The sequence below is a fragment of the Staurois parvus genome, unplaced genomic scaffold (genome assembly GCF_062004578.1).
Source record: "Staurois parvus isolate SC_StPar_1 unplaced genomic scaffold, SC_StPar_1.0 ptg000175l, whole genome shotgun sequence".
Lineage (NCBI taxonomy): Eukaryota > Metazoa > Chordata > Amphibia > Anura > Ranidae > Staurois > Staurois parvus.
The window spans coordinates 2383545-2402320 of record NW_028317971.1 but is presented as its reverse complement, the minus strand read 5'-3'; the positions used below and the strand labels follow the sequence as shown (position 1 = coordinate 2402320).

Genomic DNA, 18776 nt, shown 5'->3' with positions numbered 1-18776 from the left:
AGAAAATGGAATCCTCTATGGCTGAAATAAAATAGTATTGGATACAAACACACTACCAGCACTCGAATATTACAGAGTACAGGTGGACACAACACAAGAAATTCTTCTTATTCACTCATCAAGTTCATATGATGCCTCAGATTCATTCACTGCCTTGCAGCACTTTACAGATCCCGGAAATCTTGAATATACACTAAAACACACAGAATGAGAGTTCACCGGCCTCTTGCATTATCTAAGGCACCAATTTATTTAGAATCCACTAAAATATTATTAAACAAATTAATGTAGAACTGTAGGTAAAACTGTTTTCATTCAGTTTGGATACAGTAAAGAAGGGTTATAACTCCTGTCAGATTTTTCTTTTTTTTTAATCTGAGTTCTATTGAGATTTACCTTCACTTCCTGTCTCCTAGCCAAACAGGAAGTGATAGGAAATCTCTGCAAATTGAAGGAATCCCTTGGGGCTCCCTAGCTCATCAGAACTAGTGTCCCCATTGGAAGATTTCCGCTCTATTTTCTGGGGACAACCAAAAAATTGGGGATTTTTCTTTTACTTTCAATGATCATGGTAAACAGTGCAAATGGAGAGGGTGGGTCTCTCTGATAGAGACACAGACAGGAATAAATACCTAATTGGTGTTATAGTCCATCTCCACTCTATCCAAAACTTAAAAAAAAAGGTTTTGCCTTTAGTTATACTTTAAAATCTCAGGTTTGCATGGCTACTGGATTGCATAAAATGTAAAGTATAAATAAAGTGGTATCTTTGGTAATGGATGAGTCCAGTGCACTCTCCTTTGTGTTTAAGATAGTACTGGACCCTGAGACAGCCAGGCAACTAGCATTTCCAGATGGAAATCATAAACAGCTGCCTAAGTATTTCTTTCAGTACATATCTCTTTTAAATGAAACCTGACATTTTTATTGTTATACAGTATTTATATAGCGCCAAAAGGTTTGCTTAGCGCTGTAAATTTATAGTGGGGGACAGAACATGAGACAATACAGTAACAAAACAATACACGAGGGGTTTGAGGGCCCTGCTCTTTTGAGCTTACAATCTAGAAGGGAGGGGATAGTGGTAGAGGAGGAAGTGGCTGTGGGGCATGGAGTGGTAGGAGGAGTGGAGGAGATCGGCTGTTAAGTGAGGGTGGGGTAGGCTTCCCTGAAGAGATGGGATTTCAGGGTGCTCCTAAAAGTGAGGAGGGTAGGTGACAGTCTGATGGATTGGGGTAGTGAGTTCTAGAGGATGGGGGAAGTCCTGGAGAAGTCCTGCAGTCGGGCATGGGAGGAGGAGACCAGGGAGCTAGAAAGTAGGAGGTCTTGTAAGGAGTGAAGGGTACGGGTTGGGTGGTATTTGGGTATCAGGTCGGTGAGGTAGTTTGGGGCAGCGTTATGAATGGCTTTGTATGTCAGTGTTAGTGTTTTGAATTTAATGTGTTGGGCAATCGGAAGCCAGTGGAGGGAATGACAGAGGGGGGTGGCAGAAGCGGAGCGGTTGGTAAGGTGAATGAGTCTGGCCACTGAGTTCAGGATAGACTGAAGCAGGGATAGCCTGTGTTGGGGTAGGCCGGTGAGAAGGGAGTTGCAGTAGTCCAGACGTGAGATAATAAGGGAGTGAGCGAGTTATTTAATAGTGTCTGGGGTTAGGAACGTACGTATTTTGGAGATGTTGCGGAGGTGGAGTCTGCATGAGTTTGCCAACGATTGGACATGGGGTTGGAAGGACAGGTTTGAGTCTAGAGTGACACCTAGGACTTTGGCTTGCGGGGTGGGACTGATGGTGGTGTTGTTGGTCGTGATGGAGAGGATGGGGGGTGGGCACGGCTGGGGGGAAAATTAGGAGCTCGGTTTTGGAAAGGTTCAATTTGAGGAAATGGAGCGACATCCATTCTGATATGTCTTTCAGTAGGTGGGCGATACGGGCGGAGACTGAAGGGGTGAGGTGAGGGGTGGAGAGGTAAATTTGCGTGTCATCAGCGTAAAGGTGATAGTTGAAGCCGTGGGAGTGTATCAGTTTGCCGAGGGAGGAGGTGTAGATGGAGAAGAGAAGGGGCCCGAGGACAGAGCCTTGGGGGACCCCAACAGAGAGGGGGAGGTGGTAGCATTATAGGTAACGCTGAAGGAGCGTTGGGATAGATAGGAGGAGAGCCAGGAGAGAGCGGAGTCTCTGATGCCAAGGGAGTGTAGTTTGTTAAGGAGGAGGGGGTGGTCAACTGTGTCGAAGGCCGCGGAAAGGTCGAGGAGTAGGAGGATTGAGTAGTGGCCATTAGCTTTGGCGGTTAGCAGGTCATTAGTGATTTTGAGTAGGGCCGTTTCAGTGGAGTGTAGGAGACGGAAGCCATACTGTAGTGGATCGAGGAGGTTGTTGTCAGTGAGGTGGGAAATTAGGCGATTATAGACTAAGCGCTCAAGGAGCTTGGATGTAAATGGCAGCAGGGAGATCGGTCTAAGGTTGTTCAGGTCGGTGGGGTCCAGGGAGGGTTTTTTGAGTATGGGGTGATGTGCGCGTGCTTTGGGGGGAGGGGAATGCGCCAGTAGAGAGGGAGAGATTGAAGATGTGGGTGAGGGAGCGAAGGATGGAGGAGGAGGGTGACCGGAGGAGTTGTGTGGGGACAGGGTCAAGGGGGCAAGTGGTGAGGCAGGCTTCTGAGAAGACCTTAGTGACCTCCTCAGTGGTAGCAAGGCTGAAGGAGCGGAGTGTTGGGGAGGTTCTAGTGTGCGGGGTGTTAGGTGTGGTGGGGGGCAGGGCAGTTTCAAAGACAGGGGATAGGTTGCCGCCTGTTGCCCGAGACCCCAGTCCAGGGGTAGGTTGCCGCCTGTTGCCCGAGACCCCAGTCCAGGGGTAGGTTGCCCGCCTGTTGCCCGAGACTCCAGTTCAGGGGTAGGTTGCCCGCCTGTTGCCCGAGACCCCTGTCCAGGGGTAGGTTGCTGCCTGTTGCCCCAGACCCCATGAAAGAAAGACTGTCATTGCTGTCGTATTCTGAAAATTCTAGTCATCTGGTTTTCTTGCTGATCCAGTGGCTTTAATACTTTAAGTCAATGACTCAGAGTAATATGGCTAAAGGCTTTATCTTGTTCACCAACAAAAAAGCTTAACAACCAAGCAAGTAGCAGGCAGCACAGTGGCTAAATGGTTAGCACTTCCGCTTGTCAGTACTATGGTCGTTGGTTCAAATCCCAAGCACGGCACCACCTGCCTGGAGTTTGCATGTTCACCCTGTGTCTGCGTGGGTTTCCTCTGGGTACTCCGGTTTCCTCCCACACTCCAAAGACATGCTGGTATGTTAATTGGATCCTGTCTAAATTGGCCCTAGTATGTGTATGTATGAATGTAGGTTAGGGACCTTAGATTGTACACCCCTTGAGGGTTAGGGACTGATGTGAATGTACAATATATATATATATATATATATATATATATATATATATGTAAAGTGCTGTGTAAATTGACGGCGCTATATAAGTACCTGAAATAAATAAATGTTCAGAAGGCAGCAGGAATGGCAACCTCAATGCCCCTTGTATGACAGGTTTAATATACTAATATAGGTTTTTGTGTCAAACCCTGAATTGCAACGTATAAGTACTGCTTTTCGATATTTTGGTTCTTTTGGAACTTCTAGTTACAGCAATCTACCACCAAAGGTTTTGTTGGGTCTTCAGTTCCAAGAGACCAAACAATAAAAACTACCAAGCCAACTAATTTGTACCGCCACTGTGTCCTGACCAGGAACCTAAATCAAATTATATACCCCTCAAATTTCATAGACAAAAAAAATAGCCAAACTGCTTACAAGAACACTTAGAGCCCAATCACATTTGTGTGACTTTTCTCTGTGACTTTGGGGTCCAGAGTCGCAACACAAGTCACACCCCATGTTTCCCAAGGGCAATAGACTTCAATGTTAACCCTCCAAAGTCACATAAAAGTTGCACCTGAACTATATAGTACAGTGCTCAGCATAGATGAGTACACCCCTTTTGAACAGTAAGATTTTAATCAATATCTCAGAGAACACGAGCAATTTCCAAAATTGTGACACAATTGAGTTGTATAGAACATTTGTTTAGCTAATTATGTGAAAGAAAGGTTAATAATATAACTAGGATTACAAAATCTTCAGTTTGACTCAAATTAGTTGATGCAAAAATAAATACACCCCACAAAAAAACTACTACATCTAGTATTTTGTATGACCTCCATGATTTGTAAGGACAACACCAAGTCTTCTAGACATGAAATGAACAAGTTGGCGACATATTGCAACATCAATCTTTTTCCATTCTTTAAGAACGACCTCTTTTAGAGTCTGGATGCTGGATCGAGAGTGATTCTCAACTTGTCTCTTCAGAATTCCCCGTAGGTGTTCGATTGGGTTCAGATCAGGAGACATACTTGGCCACTGAATCACTTTCACCCTGTTCTTCTTCAGAAAAGCAACAGTGGCCTTAGATGTGTGTTTTTGATCATTGTCATGTTGGAAAAGTGCACGAAGACCAAGGGCACAGAGTGATGGTAGCATCTTCTCTTTCAATATAGAGCAGTACATCTGCGAATTCATGTTATCAATGAAATGGAGCTCCCCGACACCAGCAGCACCCATGCAGCCCCACAGAAAGACACTGCCACTACCATGTTTCACTGTAGGCACCATGCATTTTTCTTTGTACTCCTTTCATTTGCGGTGCCATACAGTTTTGAAGTCCACAGTTAAAAAAATATATATATAAATAAACATATAAAAATATATATAAACATGTATCTTGGTCTTATCTTTACAGAGTTACAATAGTCTTCTTTTTCAGCATGATCCCTGCCAAATTCTAGGCGGACTTTTTTGTGCTTTGGCTTTAGGAGAGGCTTCCTTCGTGGATGACACCCATGCTTGCCACTCCTCTGCAGTGTAAGCCGTATTGTGTCATGGGAAACAGTCACCCCAGTTTGGCTTTCTACTTCTTTAGCTAACTGCAGTGAACTTGCATGGCAATTTTCTTCAACCCTTCTCATCAGAAGATGCTCCTGTCGAGGTGTTAACTTCTGTGGATGTCTCTGTGAGATGGTTGCAGTTCCATCTTTGTTAAATTTTTGTATCACTTTTGCTACAGAATTCTGATTGATAAGTAAAGCTTTTCTGATCTTCTTGTAGCTTTCACCTTTCTTGTGTAAAGAAATTATTTTCTTTCTCAGGCCTTGTGCCATTTCTCTTCCATGTGGTGCCATTGCTGACAGCATGAAATGAGTAGGGGTTTTCTTTGTTAAGTAAGGCCCTTAACTGTCTGCTGGACATTAATGAATAATTAGACTCCCCTGTAGTTGAATTCATGTTAATTGGGATTTTGTTGTCTAAAATTTAGCTTTGCTCCTAAGACTTTCATTGGCGTGTATTCATTTTTGCAACATGGTCTTGAATGCATTTGTTAGAAAAAATACTTTTTTGTATGTGCAAATTAACACATTTTGATTGCAATCAATGGCCCGCATTTGGTGGAGTATTTTGTAGTATAGTGTCCCATAGAAAATGTTGATTCTGGACGAACGGTAAAGGTTTTCTGACAAATCTGTTGAGGTGTACTCAGTTATGCTGAGCACTGTACATAAAACTTGTGCATGACTTTGTAGAGCACAAACAATCATCCTTGGTCAAAGTCGCACTGTAGAGTTGCAATGAAAATCGCATGATTTTGAAGTCACACAAGTGTGAATGGAGTCTTAAAGCAGAACTAAACCAATTGAGTTAATGGTTTAGCAAAACCGTTAAATTCAAGGCATGCCATGAATGATAACTGTCACAGTTGCTTGTGCTCTCAACCAAGCTGTCAAGCCATCAAATGGCTGGTGTCATAACTTATTACGTGTGCAGCACCATGGCAACTACAGATCAAACAGAGGCCAAGATGGTGGATTCCTTGGCTGTAAGGGCTAGGAGGTTTTAGGTCAATTTCAACTTTACAGTGAGGACACTACAATGCCTGAAAAACCCAGGTTGTTTTCTGAAAAATACCCACAGCCTCCTGACCAGCCAAAACAACCTCCTTCTTTTGGATGTGGCAGGCAACTGGCCTATGTTAACACCTCTGTGTGCTTACTATCTGCACTGGGTGCTTCCATAGTATTGGTTATCATTTATATGAACTGTGTGTAAGGCACATATTAACATCATCAGACTATATAGGGAGATGACCAGGCAATCGGACTTTAACATTCAACACAGCTGATGACTGGGTCAAATCGTTTCCTGGAACAAAGATGCTCTTCTGAGAAGCTGTTTTCTTCTTACTACAAGCACATAAAACTTTATAAATTATGGACATCTTTAGACGGTTGAGCATGTCCAGGTACTATCCAGATAGGCAGCCCACAGACTTCAGGGTATATTTTTGTTTTGTTTTTTTAATAATTTCTCTGATTTATATCCACCCAATGGTATTTAGTCCTTTTCAGTAGTGTTATGACTATATGCATCATGATGGTTTAGTTAGTGATGATATAGAGCAAATGGTGACCAGCAACTTGAACAACCCTTTCTATTTTCCAATTGTAGGATCAGAAACTCAGTGATATCAAGGTTCTTTGTAGTTATGTGCACCTGCAAAATCTTGATGTGTCCAGCAATGAAATCAGTGGTATGTATCAGTAGGAATACATTATATTGTTTTTACATCTCATTTGATTTTTCAGCTGACAGCCCAAGAGACCAACATTCTGATATATAATTATGTTAAATAAATGTACTTTATAGAAATGCTATAAACATTCTGAAATGCATGCATAACCCACAATATATTTTTTGTGTTTGATGTCCCAAAAAAGTTAGACTGCTCTTACTCAATACTGCTAAATTGCCATGCACACAATGAACTGAGCTGCAGAGCTCAGTTCATTGTGTGCATGGCAATTTAGCAGTTGGTTTGATCAACAATTGCCGTAGTTGGTTTGATCAACAATTGCGATGTTGTATTATACTTGCTTTTAGTTGCATAAGTACTCATACTTTGCTGTCCTGGGTATTGGGTCTGACCATCAAGGACATGGCCTGTACAGAATGTTCTAGTGATTAGTATGCTTCTTCTGATTGTCCCCCTTTTTACCCACAACCCTAAAACATAAAAAATGTGAAAACTTGCCATGTTATACAGAACATCTAGAATTATTAATTGACCTAATCAATACCCTGAAACATTTACCTTTTTTTTGTCTTGATTTCATCATGAAAAATAGCAGAGCACTTGCTGGTATGTGAGGGTGCCTAGGCACTCCAATGCTTATAGCCTCATAGCTGTATAGATAAAAACAATAACTGCTAGGATCCTAATATTTGGAGTGGCATTTTATGTCACTACTGTGCTGCATTTTGTAGTGGAATATGTACCTTTAGAAGCTGCAGTGGCTGTATTTCTCTGCTCCTGCTTTATTCATTTTATGGATCTGTCTTTCCACTTCTTTCCTGTTGTACATTTCATACCTTACCTGTCGTTAAATTTCCAGTTTTGAGCTCTGATGGTGGGTAGCAAAGCCGGGCTCCTCTACCAAGATGGCTGTATAGAGCAGAAAGTACATTTTCAGAGTACTGTATAAACAAAATTGACATCCAGTTAATCACCTGTAATATAGCAAATCATCACTTTTTCAGTTCCAGCTTACATTAAAGAGGAACTACACTGAATCTAAACATCACAAACCAAAAACACTATTTAATTCATTTTTATTATTCAAAGCAAACTCTCCCATCCATCCATGTCTTCATGCTTTATTTTGCTGAGAAATCACTTGGAAAAACACCCCTCTAGCATTTCTGGCCATAGTCATTTTGAGTAAGGGAAGATGAGTTCACTTCCTGGAATCTGCAATCCATGTGCATTAGCTGAGAAAGCCACTCCTCTTCTCCTGAAGACTCCTGGGGTGTATGACATCATTTGCCTAGACATGGAAACCAGGAAGTAACTGAAAAAATGTAAAAAAAAAAGGATAAAACAAGTAAATATAATATACTTTCCTATCTATTTACTAATGCTAGCAGCATAAGGATTACAAATTGACAATGCTGATTGTGAGAGTGAAGTTTCGCTTTAAGTACATAATTTTAGTAAGATTTAAATATTGTTTGTAGCAGTAGCAAAGCAGAAAGCTCTCCATATCTAGCAGAAGACAAATCTTTTCACCGAAGTATATTCTGTCTTTGTCATTTCTTTTCTTTTTCTTTTTTTCTGTTTCTTTTTCCTTTCTTTTTTATGTTTCGGACTGAAATCCACAATTTAAATTGTGTTCTCTTTTATTTTTTTTTTTAAGTCTAATAAACATAAAATGCTGCATATTAGTACTATTGCATTTTTTCTTTTGTTCTAGCAGATGGAAGTTTAGATTCCTTTCTATATGTTTTCGTGTATTCTTACCATGTGCAAATTAAAATCCCGTAGTTTACACAGCTCTATAGCTCAAGCTGAACTTTACACATTTACGTGGATCAGTTAAAGCAGTAACTCATATTTGATCAGATTCTTTTTCTGAGGTTTCTTTTACATTCAGCCTACCTAAAAGAAGATGATTAATGCTGCCTTTTTAGCAATCTTATGGTGGTCTAAGAATTTACTGTTTATATAATAAAAGTTTATCTTGAAAATTAAAAAATATATTATATGCATATAGTAAAAATAAAGATGTAAACCGTTTTAAAATGCGTTTTTATTTGTAAGTAATTTCAAATAAAATTCTCCTAAAACCACTATAGTTTCCCTTTATACGTGATAAGACCAGATGGCTTTATCAATGAAAATGTCCACACCTTTGATATACCACGCTACTGCTGTCACAGACATATTTTGTGGCACTTTATTTACACCAGTGCATAGCTCCTGGATGATGTAGTGGAGATCTGAACCTAAGTGAAATGTAGTGTTACTGCAATGGCACATTAGTGAGAAGTATAATTGTAGTGAAGCCAGAAAAATGCCCTACCTAAGCCAGTCCCATTTCCTGCTGTCTTGTGTATGGGGCAAAACAGTACCTAGATTTTTCATGTGCAGTAAAACTCCATGAACTGTCAAATGTTTACACATGGCTTAGATTGTTGCTGGATGATATTCAGACACAAGACAAAAATACTCTTTCCTACAGAGAGAAGTGATCAGCTTTCTGAAACCTCTTGTATTGGATTGTATTGTAACTGTATTGTCTTGTTCTAGTTTGTAAAATACTGAGCAAACTCTTGCAATATCAAATCAATTTGTGTTTTATAGGCTATGCTAAGCAATAACACCAACCTCTGAACATCATACTAAGTCCTCATGCACACTTGACGTTTTTACAGCTGTTGTTTTTGGCTTTTGACATTTTTTTTCTACAGCCAGTAAACTCCCCAGCATGTTATCCTATGTGTCCATGCACACATAGACTGTAATCAACGTCTTTTGGCTGGAAAAAAAAACCCAGGACTAGTGGGTTTCTAGAGGAGTTTTTTAGCTGTAAAAACGCTCTAATGCTGAAAAAACTTTTTTGACTGAAAAAAACCTCTAAAATGCAAATAAAAGCGGCAAAACACCGCTAATACAGACATGCTAAAAAACACTGAATGACTCATGTTTTTAATGTCACTACACAGCTAACATTACCAGTGTTATTAAAACACCCAGTGTGCATGGAGCCTAAAAGTTTTGGAAATTAGCGATTTATGTTATGGTTACAACTCTGATTGTCTTACAGATTTATCCTGTGTCAGCCACATGCCTTATTTGACTGAACTAAATGCTTCCAACAACAAACTGACTACCTTTTTTGATTTTGTTCCTCCAAAAAATCTGAAGGTAAGCTCAGACTGACATAACAAGGCATACTCTTTGTGGCTTATATTTTGTTTTATGTACACTTAGGCTGCCCAAGGATTAATCACTTGCACTCCTGAGGATTTACCCCCCCTTCCTGACCAGGCCATTTTTTATGTTACGGCGCTGCGTTACTTTAACTGACAATTGTGCAGTCATGCAATGCTGCACCCAAATTAAATTTACGTCCTTTTTTTCCCACGAATTGAGCTTTTTTGGTATTTGATCGCCAGTGCAGTTTTTATTTTTTGTGCTAGGAAAAAAAAAACTGACAATTTTAGAAAAAAACAATATTTTTTTCAATTAAACATGTCCAGTTAAAAAAATCTAATTTTGTCATAAATTTAGGCCAACATATATTCTGCTACATGTCTTTGCTTAAAAAAAAAAAAAAAAAAATCCAAAACAGTGTGCACGAACTGACAGGGAGGAGATCCTCCGCGGGCGCCGGCGAGTAATCACCAGCCAGGACCCGGTGACTGACAGCTGTGGCCACAAATGGTATATATACATAATTTTGTGCACCCGTGCCGCCCTGTAGCAGTATATCTGTTATAGGGAGATCAGGAAGTGGTTAATTAGGCTGAACGAAAACAAAAATTGATTCACCCATCCACACAAGTGACGTGGCTGGAGGAATTCTCTCTGCTGTGATATTGTATTGAAAGGGAATCCTCTGATGCCAGAATACCCAGTTCAGTGGCTGTAGCCTCCAATCATCAAAAGTTTCCCAACCTTCCCATTCAACAGAATTCCATCATTAGACCAACTTCTGTTGAGCAATAATGGCCATAGATAGATTGCAGTTTGTCTGGTCCCTGCTGAACCAGCTGAAGTTCAATCCCTTTATGGCCAGGTTTAGACCCCACCTCCGGCCAGTATTTTTCATTTTAGTTGAATGGGGAACTGTTTTAAATTGTCTGTTTGTTTCCTGTGAAGAAGTTCCTTCACGTCCTGTTCTGTCTGACACCAAGGGAACTGCATAGCAAGAAAATTTCAACAGAGGCTCTGCAGAAAGTTAGTTTTGTTGCCAATTGATGGTATTTACTCTCACTTCCTGTTTTAACTGACACCCATCAAACATACAGGAAGCGAGGAGAAATCTCCCAAATACAGACACCAACAGTATTAACTGAGGTTAAAATGTTAAGTTCACCTTTGGAACTCGGTACATTTTCTGCTGTTATTTAGGGTGGAACATGCGACGTGTTCCAGCTCCTGCTGTCTCTCCCCCTTTTCCCCCCTTTCTATTTGACAGCGGGCGGGGGTTCTTCTCCCTGAACCCACTGTCACTTTTTAAACACAGCACAGCTGTACAGGGCTTTGCTGTGTAATTCATTCACATATTCCTGTGAATTAATCAACTAAAATACCAACTTCCACCACTGCAGACAGACCTGTAGTTTCAGTGGGCTGCGGGGGACTGATGTGCACTCTCATAGTACACTGACATGTCCTCCAGTTAAAAACAGAAAACCTGTATAAAGATACAGTCTGAAAGCCAAAAGATATGTCTGCAGGAGCCCACATTGCACCCGTGATCTACTGATCGCAGGTGCGATACTTTCCAGTCTCCTGTTGGAAAAAATAATAAATGCATGCTTTTTTCTGAAAAAATATGTGCATTTATTATTTTTCCTGTAAAGGTGAACTTAGCCTTTGACATAGGTTTTAAGCCTTCCCCATCCTATCCAAAACAAAAAAGATGTTGATTGGAGCCCAGATAAATTGACAGTGTTTTATGTGACTCATCCACCTTACCAACCGCTCCGCATCTGCCACCCCCTCTGTCATTCCCTCCATTGGCTTCCGATTGACCAACGCATTAAATTCAAACTACTAACATTGACGTACAAAGCCATTCATAACACTTCCCCAAACTACCTCACCGACCTGATACCCAAATACCACCCAACCCGTACCCTTCGCTCCTCACAAGACCTCCTACTTTCTAGCTCCCTGGTCTCCTCCTCCCATGCCGACTGCAGGACTTCTCCAGGACTTCCCCATCCTCTGGAACTCACTACCCCAATCCATCAGACTGTCACCTACCCTCCTCACCTTTAGGCGCACCCTGAAAACCCATCTCTCCAGGGAAGCCTACCCCACCCTCACCTAACAGCCGATCTCCTCCACTCCTCCTACCACTCCATCCCCCCAGCCACTTCCTCCTGTACCACTCTCCCCTCCCTCCTATATTGTATGCTCGAAAGAGCAGGGCCCTCGAACCTCTTGTATATTGTTTTGTTACTGTATTGTCTCATGTACTGTCCCCCACTATAATGTACAGCGCTGAGCAAACTTTTTGGCACTATATAAATACTGTAGTATAATAATATAAGTCCTGTTCTGTTCTTTGGCTGATTACAAGTTACGATCCATTACATTATTTTGTTCTGCCGGCAGTTTAGTTTCACTTTAAAGTATCTATTTTACAAAAAAATATTGGATCATCTAAATTGACTACATTTACATTATATACCCATTTTGCATATAAGTCAGTACAAAATATTATATTGGTTATATTGCTCTTTAAAGTTGTTTCTGACTGGCATTATTTGTAGGGTTCTTTGAGGAAATGGAACTCTGTCAGCAAAATATTCAGGATGGTCATTGTGAAATCTTAAATTTGTGAAGAGGCTCTGAATCATTTCTTGTATATAATCTGCATGCATTCTCCCAGTGTAGAAATTGTTTATACATTTCTTTCCAGGTTGTCAATCTATCGTTTAATCAGATAACTGACATGAAGGATTTATCTGCTCATAAGGCTCTGACAACACTCCTATTAAACAGTATCCTTTGCCAAGTGAAACCCTGTAAAATGTACATCAGAATAGCTTTGGGGTCAGGTTTATTGTAGCTGCTTTTTAGGCACTGTATTTACAGTCCAGCAGAAGTGCCATGGTTTAGGACAAACTGCTGGAGCAGTTGCAGCAAATGTTTTTTTTTTAAAGATTTTAAATCGTTTGAATAAAAAAGTAACCTTTAAAAGCACCTTGGGCAGTTATAGTATACAGTACTCAGCATAAAGGAGCACACCCCTTTTGTAAAGTAAGATTTTAATCAATACCTCAATGAACACAAGAACAATTTCCAAAATTTTGACAAAACTGAGTGTTCTAGAACATTTGTTTAGTTCATTACATGAAAGTAAGGTTAATAGAACTTACATTACAAAATCTTCAGTTTTACTCAATTTAGTTGATGCAAAAATGAATACACCCCACAACAAATACTATTCCCATCTAGTATTTTGTATGACCTCCATGATTTGTAAGGGCAGCACCAAGTCTTCTAGGCATAGAATGAACAAGTTAGCAACATATTGCAACATCTATCTTTTTCCATTCTTCAAGAATGACCTCTTTTAGAGCCTGGATGCTCGATGGAGAATGATGCTCAACTTGTTTCTTCAGAATTCCCCATAGGTGTTTGATTGGATTTAGATCAGGAGACATACTTGGCCACTGAATCACTTTCACCCTGTTCTTCAGAAATGCAACAGTGGCCTTAGATGTGTGTTTTTGATCATTGTCATGTTGGAAAAGTTCAAAACCACCAAGGGTATGGAGTGGTAGCATCTTCTCTTTCAATATAGAGGAGAACATCTGTGAATTCTTGACACCATCAATGAAATGCAGCTGCCCGAAACCAGCAGCACTCATGCAGCCCCACAGAAGGACACTGCCACCACCATGTTTCACTGTAGGCACCACGCATTTTTCTTTGTACTCCTCACGCAACGCCAAACAGTTTTGAAGCCATCGGTTCCAAAAACATTTATCTTGGTCTCATCACTCCAGAGTACAGAGTCCCAGTAGTTTTCTTCTTTTCAGCATGGGCCCTGGCAAATTCTAGGCGGGTTTTTTTGTGCATGGGCTTTAGGAGAGGCTTCCTTCGTGGATGACACCCATGCATGCCATTCCTCTGCAGTGTACAATGTATTGTGCCATGGCAAACAATCACCCCAGTTTGGCTTTCTACTTCTTTCGCTAACTGCAGTGAACTTGCATGGCAATTTTTATTCAACCCTTCTCATCAGAAGATGCTCTTGTCAAAGTATTAACTTCTGTGGACGGTCTGGACATCTCTGTGAGATGGTAGCAGTTCCACCTTTGTTAAATTGTTGTATCACTTTTGCTACAGTATTCTGACTGATAAGCAAAGCTTTACTGATCTTCTTGTAGCCTTGTGACATTTCTCTTCCCTGTGGTGCCATTGCTGACAGCATGAAATGGGAAGGGGTTTTCTTTGTTAAGTAACACCCTTTTATAATCAACTGTCTGCTGGACACCTGTTTATTAAATAATTAGACTCACCTGTAGGTAAATTCTTGTTAATTAGGATTTTGTTAAAATTTAGCTTCGCTCCTAAGACTTTCATTGGGGTGTATTCATTTTTGCAACATGGTCTTGTAGGAATTTGTTAGGAAAAATACTTTTTTGTGTGTGCAAATTACCAAATCTCGTTTGCAATCAATGGCCGGCATTTGTGGGAGTATTTTGTAGTATAGTGTCCCATAGAAAATGTTGATTCTGAAAGGAAAGTAAAGGTTTCTGACAAATCTGTTGGGGTGTACTCATTTATGCTGAGCACTCTGTTTAAACCACACTTTTGCTGGATTATTAGTTGCAATTTGCCCACTGTGATATGAGCCAGACTTTGGTATACAACATACACTACAAGTACTCGGTTTATACAAAGTATACACCACATATGTTCGGTAGTTACCCATTTCTTTTTCCCAGCATGCATATGTGCATGTGCAAAGTAGATATGTAAGAACTAAATGAATCAGTAACCACTATAAAGTATGGATCTACTGAATATTCTACTTGTTAACAGTATTTCATACTTGCATCTTTGCAATGCTTCAACAGCATCACAATATTTTAATGTAAACACCCCACTCTCCCACAATTCCAGCTATTAGTAAGCATATGACTCATTCCTCTTCTCCCACGTGGTTGTGCTAGATGTCTAATGATTGGCTAAGCACTGTCACATGGGGCTGAAGAAGTTGATCGTAGCCCTGTGTAAGCTCTCAGAAGTTGTTTTTGGAACTTATTTAGGGCTTGCTTTCTCTAGTGTAGATTACCAATGGGAGCAATGTGGCAGCAATCAAAGGTGACTAAATACTGTTGTGAAGCAGACAATTTAAAGTAAAACTCCAGCCAACCCCCCCTCCCCAGAAAAAGTAAAATCACCCATTGATAGTTATTTTCCACTCAGAACGTTACTCTTTTGTTAAATGTCCTCAGTCTCATGATCAGCATCATTCAGCCTTCTTCCCCTGAGTCCTGGGTCATCCTGGACCCTCCATAGCCTGTGACTGGACAGTGAAAGCAGAAGTAGCGCAGTAATGCTCGTATCTCTCTTACTCTGCTTTGTCCTCCTATCAGTGTGCTTCTTGTTGGCACATGAATTAGTTTTCTCCTTGTACTGTTTTTGTTTCTCACACTCCATTTCTGCTATGCAGGGACTGTAAGAGGCTAATACCAGGTCATATTCAAGTACTTGCACTGCCTGCATTTAAAAACAACTAAATGTCATAAATTTATTTATTTTTTCTTAAAATAACAAACGTGTTATACTTACCTGCTTACCCAAAATTTCCTCTTCTGTAGTCCCCCGCTGGTGCTCTCCTCCTTCTGTGTCTGCCACCATAGCAAGCGAGCCGGGCTGTGTGTGTCTTTTGATACATACAACATGGCTCAATTCCACTTTCTGTTCACAGGATTTGATTGACAGCAGCAGGAGCCAATGGCTCCGGCTGCTGCTTCCCTGTCCTGTGAATGCAGGGAGAGAGGAGAGGGACAGATGTTCACAAAGCTGGGATGAGCAAGGACCCGGGTAAGTATTTAGGGGGGATGAGGGGGGCGATACTACTACTGGGACGTTTTTTTATTTAAAGTGATTGTAAAGCTTCATGTATTTTTTTTTTATTAAAATAACATGTTATGCTTACCTGCTTTGTGCAATGGTTTTGCACAGAGCAGCAGCACTCCTCCTGTTCTCGGGTCCCCCACCAACACTCCTGGCTCCTCCTCTTCATACAGTGCCCCTATAGGAAGCCGCTTCCTACGGGGCACTTGTGCAGGCTCACACCTGAGCCCCTCTGCCTGCATCCATAGATGCAGACAGTGGAGTATGGCCCCGCTCCCTCGTCACAGAGTTTGATCGCTGCTATGGATCTGCTCTGTGAGGAGTGACAGAGCAGAGAGCTGCTGCTCTAATATCACAGTGCTGGATCATGATCAGGCTCAGGAAAGTATGGGGGGGGGGGGGGGAGTGAATCCCATGCACAGAAGTTTTTTTTTACCTTAATGCATAGAATGCATTAAGGTAAAAAACCTTAAGGCTTTAGAACCATTTTAATACATGGAATGGATTAAGGTAAAAAAATGTCTTGCCTTTAGAACCACTTTAATGATTACAGAACTGCATTCATTTGTGTTTTTATATCTGTCTAGAGTTCAATTTTAAGTTTTACTTTTACTTTACCTTGTATAGGCAAAGGAAGGGATCACATTAAATTGAAAAACAAAATAAAAATGTATCATTACTTTGGGTGTATTGTGTATTTCAAATTGCAATCCAACTCTCATGCTTCCTGATTTCTCTCGAACTTTTTTGCCCTTGATACAGTGAACGTTGTTTCCTTGATTGCTTGCCGTTTTCTACAGATAATAATATCCAGAAAATAACTGGCTTGGAGAAATGCATCAGTCTGACACATCTGAACTTGGCAAACAATAGAATATGTAACATCTGTGATTTTGGTAACCTACCAATCAAAACACTAAATCTGGTACGATGCCACTTTTGTTTGGATAATCTCCTTTTGACCTTTTCAACTACCCACTATATTCTTTAAACTGGCCATGCACTGGTAGAGTTTTGTACAAATGTTTATACGAAAAAAATTTTCAATGCATTTGATAATGCCATCAGAGACTTGACAAATGTTGTTCGAAATTACGTAAAAATGTTATTTGTTTTTAACATTTGAAATAGGAATGAATAGAATTTCCCAAAAAAAACCCACATTCACTGTTAGAATTTTCAGTGTGTGAGAAGTTTTAAATCCTGCCCCCTTGATTTATTTATGTATTTATTTTTCTTAGTACGGTGAAAAACGAGCTTCCATTTGATCCCATTAACTATTCTAATATCTAAAAACTAAAAATTGAATAAATATTCTAAAAATAGAACTTTTCTAACAAAATTCTACTGGTGTATGGCTAGCTTTACCCTTCCATGAAAGAGCAGTGTTTTACAAAGTTATTTCTAAAATACTACAAAATAGTATTACTGTTAATAATAAAGAAACAAAAACTAATACCATCTTTTTGAAATTCTGGGGTCAACATAGCTTATTTGTGAAGAAACATTTGTATAAACTTATAAGTAAATTACAAACCCCAGCACCCAGGAAAACCTTACATTAGACCATAAAGGTACAAATATGCTGCTGTGCACCAGTGCAATACACCAATAAAATAAAAATAATATATAAACAGCGCAAATCAAAAGACCTACTCACCAAATAAATACCATAAGTAAACAAACCAATATGAAAATCAATAAAAAATAAATATATATAATTAGTAAAGTGTCCAAAAGAAATTTAAATTAAGGTGTACAAACAAATAAAAATAAAATTAAAAAAAAGTTAAGAAGTCATTTTTTCCAAAATATATAATCAATGTGATCTTCTCCCGAAGAATTGCGCTTCCACCACCCACCAGTGCAAAGTCAACATCAACCGCACTCACCAGATATTGGTGAGTAATACGCCTTTTAGGATTTAAGGGATCCTAAAAACCCCTTTAGATTCTCCAGAGCTCCTTATCCGCCTTGTATGGCTTTATGTTCTCCTTCCACTCACTCCTCATAAGAGCTCCCCAGCAGTGCAAAAAGAAAAAAATATACCATAGTGTGATATTGCTAATACCATATGCAGTATTAAAATAACACCAGGCCACTCACATGTTCAAAGATCATAAAAAGCATTGGTTTATTGCCTTCATCGGCTCACATAGATCCACATAACAGCAGTTCACTCCAGAGACCTCACAGCCTTTTGGTTTGCAGAGGATTACCAGGACACAATTCCAACAACAAAGATGGCCACCTGGAACGCACCGCTCAGCGTGCGTTCCACTCACCGGAAGTTGGTGGTATTTATTTGGTGAGGAGGTCTTTTGATTTGCGCTGTTTATATATTATTTTTATTTGTATAAACTTGACTTTTTCTGCTTGTTGGCGGCCTCCTATCCATCTTCGCATGTCCAACTAGTGTATATAGGTCTGAACCAAAGAAAACTCTTTTGGCTGCAAACACTCAATGTAATGTTTTTGCAAACTGCTGTGTAAGTCAGAGCATACACATAATATGATCGCCTGTCTGGCTCAGCTACAAATGAGTTGCTTTTTGCTTCGAAAGGCCTATGTCAGACCAGCATTTTGTATTATCATTTTGAATTACTCCTCTTAGCATTTTTGTTGTTAGAAAGCAATGAATTGAAAAGTCTATGATTTTTAGCTCAGGCACTGAAGGCTTTTTGCAGTGTTTGGTGTCAGCTACAATATGGTGTCAGTGCTTACATGGCGTGATGAAGTAATTCCCTCCCCACCTAAGTCCTCATGCACACTGGATTTTTTTTTATAACACTGGTGACGTTAGCTGTGTAAAGTCATGTTAAAAACATGAGTTTTTCAGCTTTTTTTAGCATTTTGCATTAGCATTTAACAGCGTTTTTCCATGTTTCCATTTTTTAGGGGGTTTTTTTTACCAAAAAAATTTTTGCTCAAAAAATGTCCAAAAACACAGGCGTTTTGCCGTGTTTTTCAGCGTTAGAGCGTTAGTAGTGGGTAGTAGTGGGTTTTTTTCCAGCCAAAAAACGTTGATTACAGTCTCTGTGCACGGACACATAGGATAACATGCT

At 40.1% G+C, this 18776-nt stretch overlaps 1 protein-coding gene across 2 annotated transcripts in view; it reads left to right on the top strand.

Moving 5' to 3' along the window:
• Nucleotides 1–18776, top strand: part of LRGUK (leucine rich repeats and guanylate kinase domain containing) — a 97413-nt gene that overhangs the window by 10763 nt on the left and 67874 nt on the right. For both annotated transcript variants that reach the window (XM_089676872.1, XM_089676873.1), the window contains exons 3-6: nt 6549–6630; nt 9704–9804; nt 12536–12617; nt 16512–16636. In XM_089676872.1, coding sequence (XP_089532998.1) covers nt 6549–6630; nt 9704–9804; nt 12536–12617; nt 16512–16636 — 390 coding nt within the window. The remainder of the gene's footprint in view (nt 1–6548; nt 6631–9703; nt 9805–12535; nt 12618–16511; nt 16637–18776) is intronic.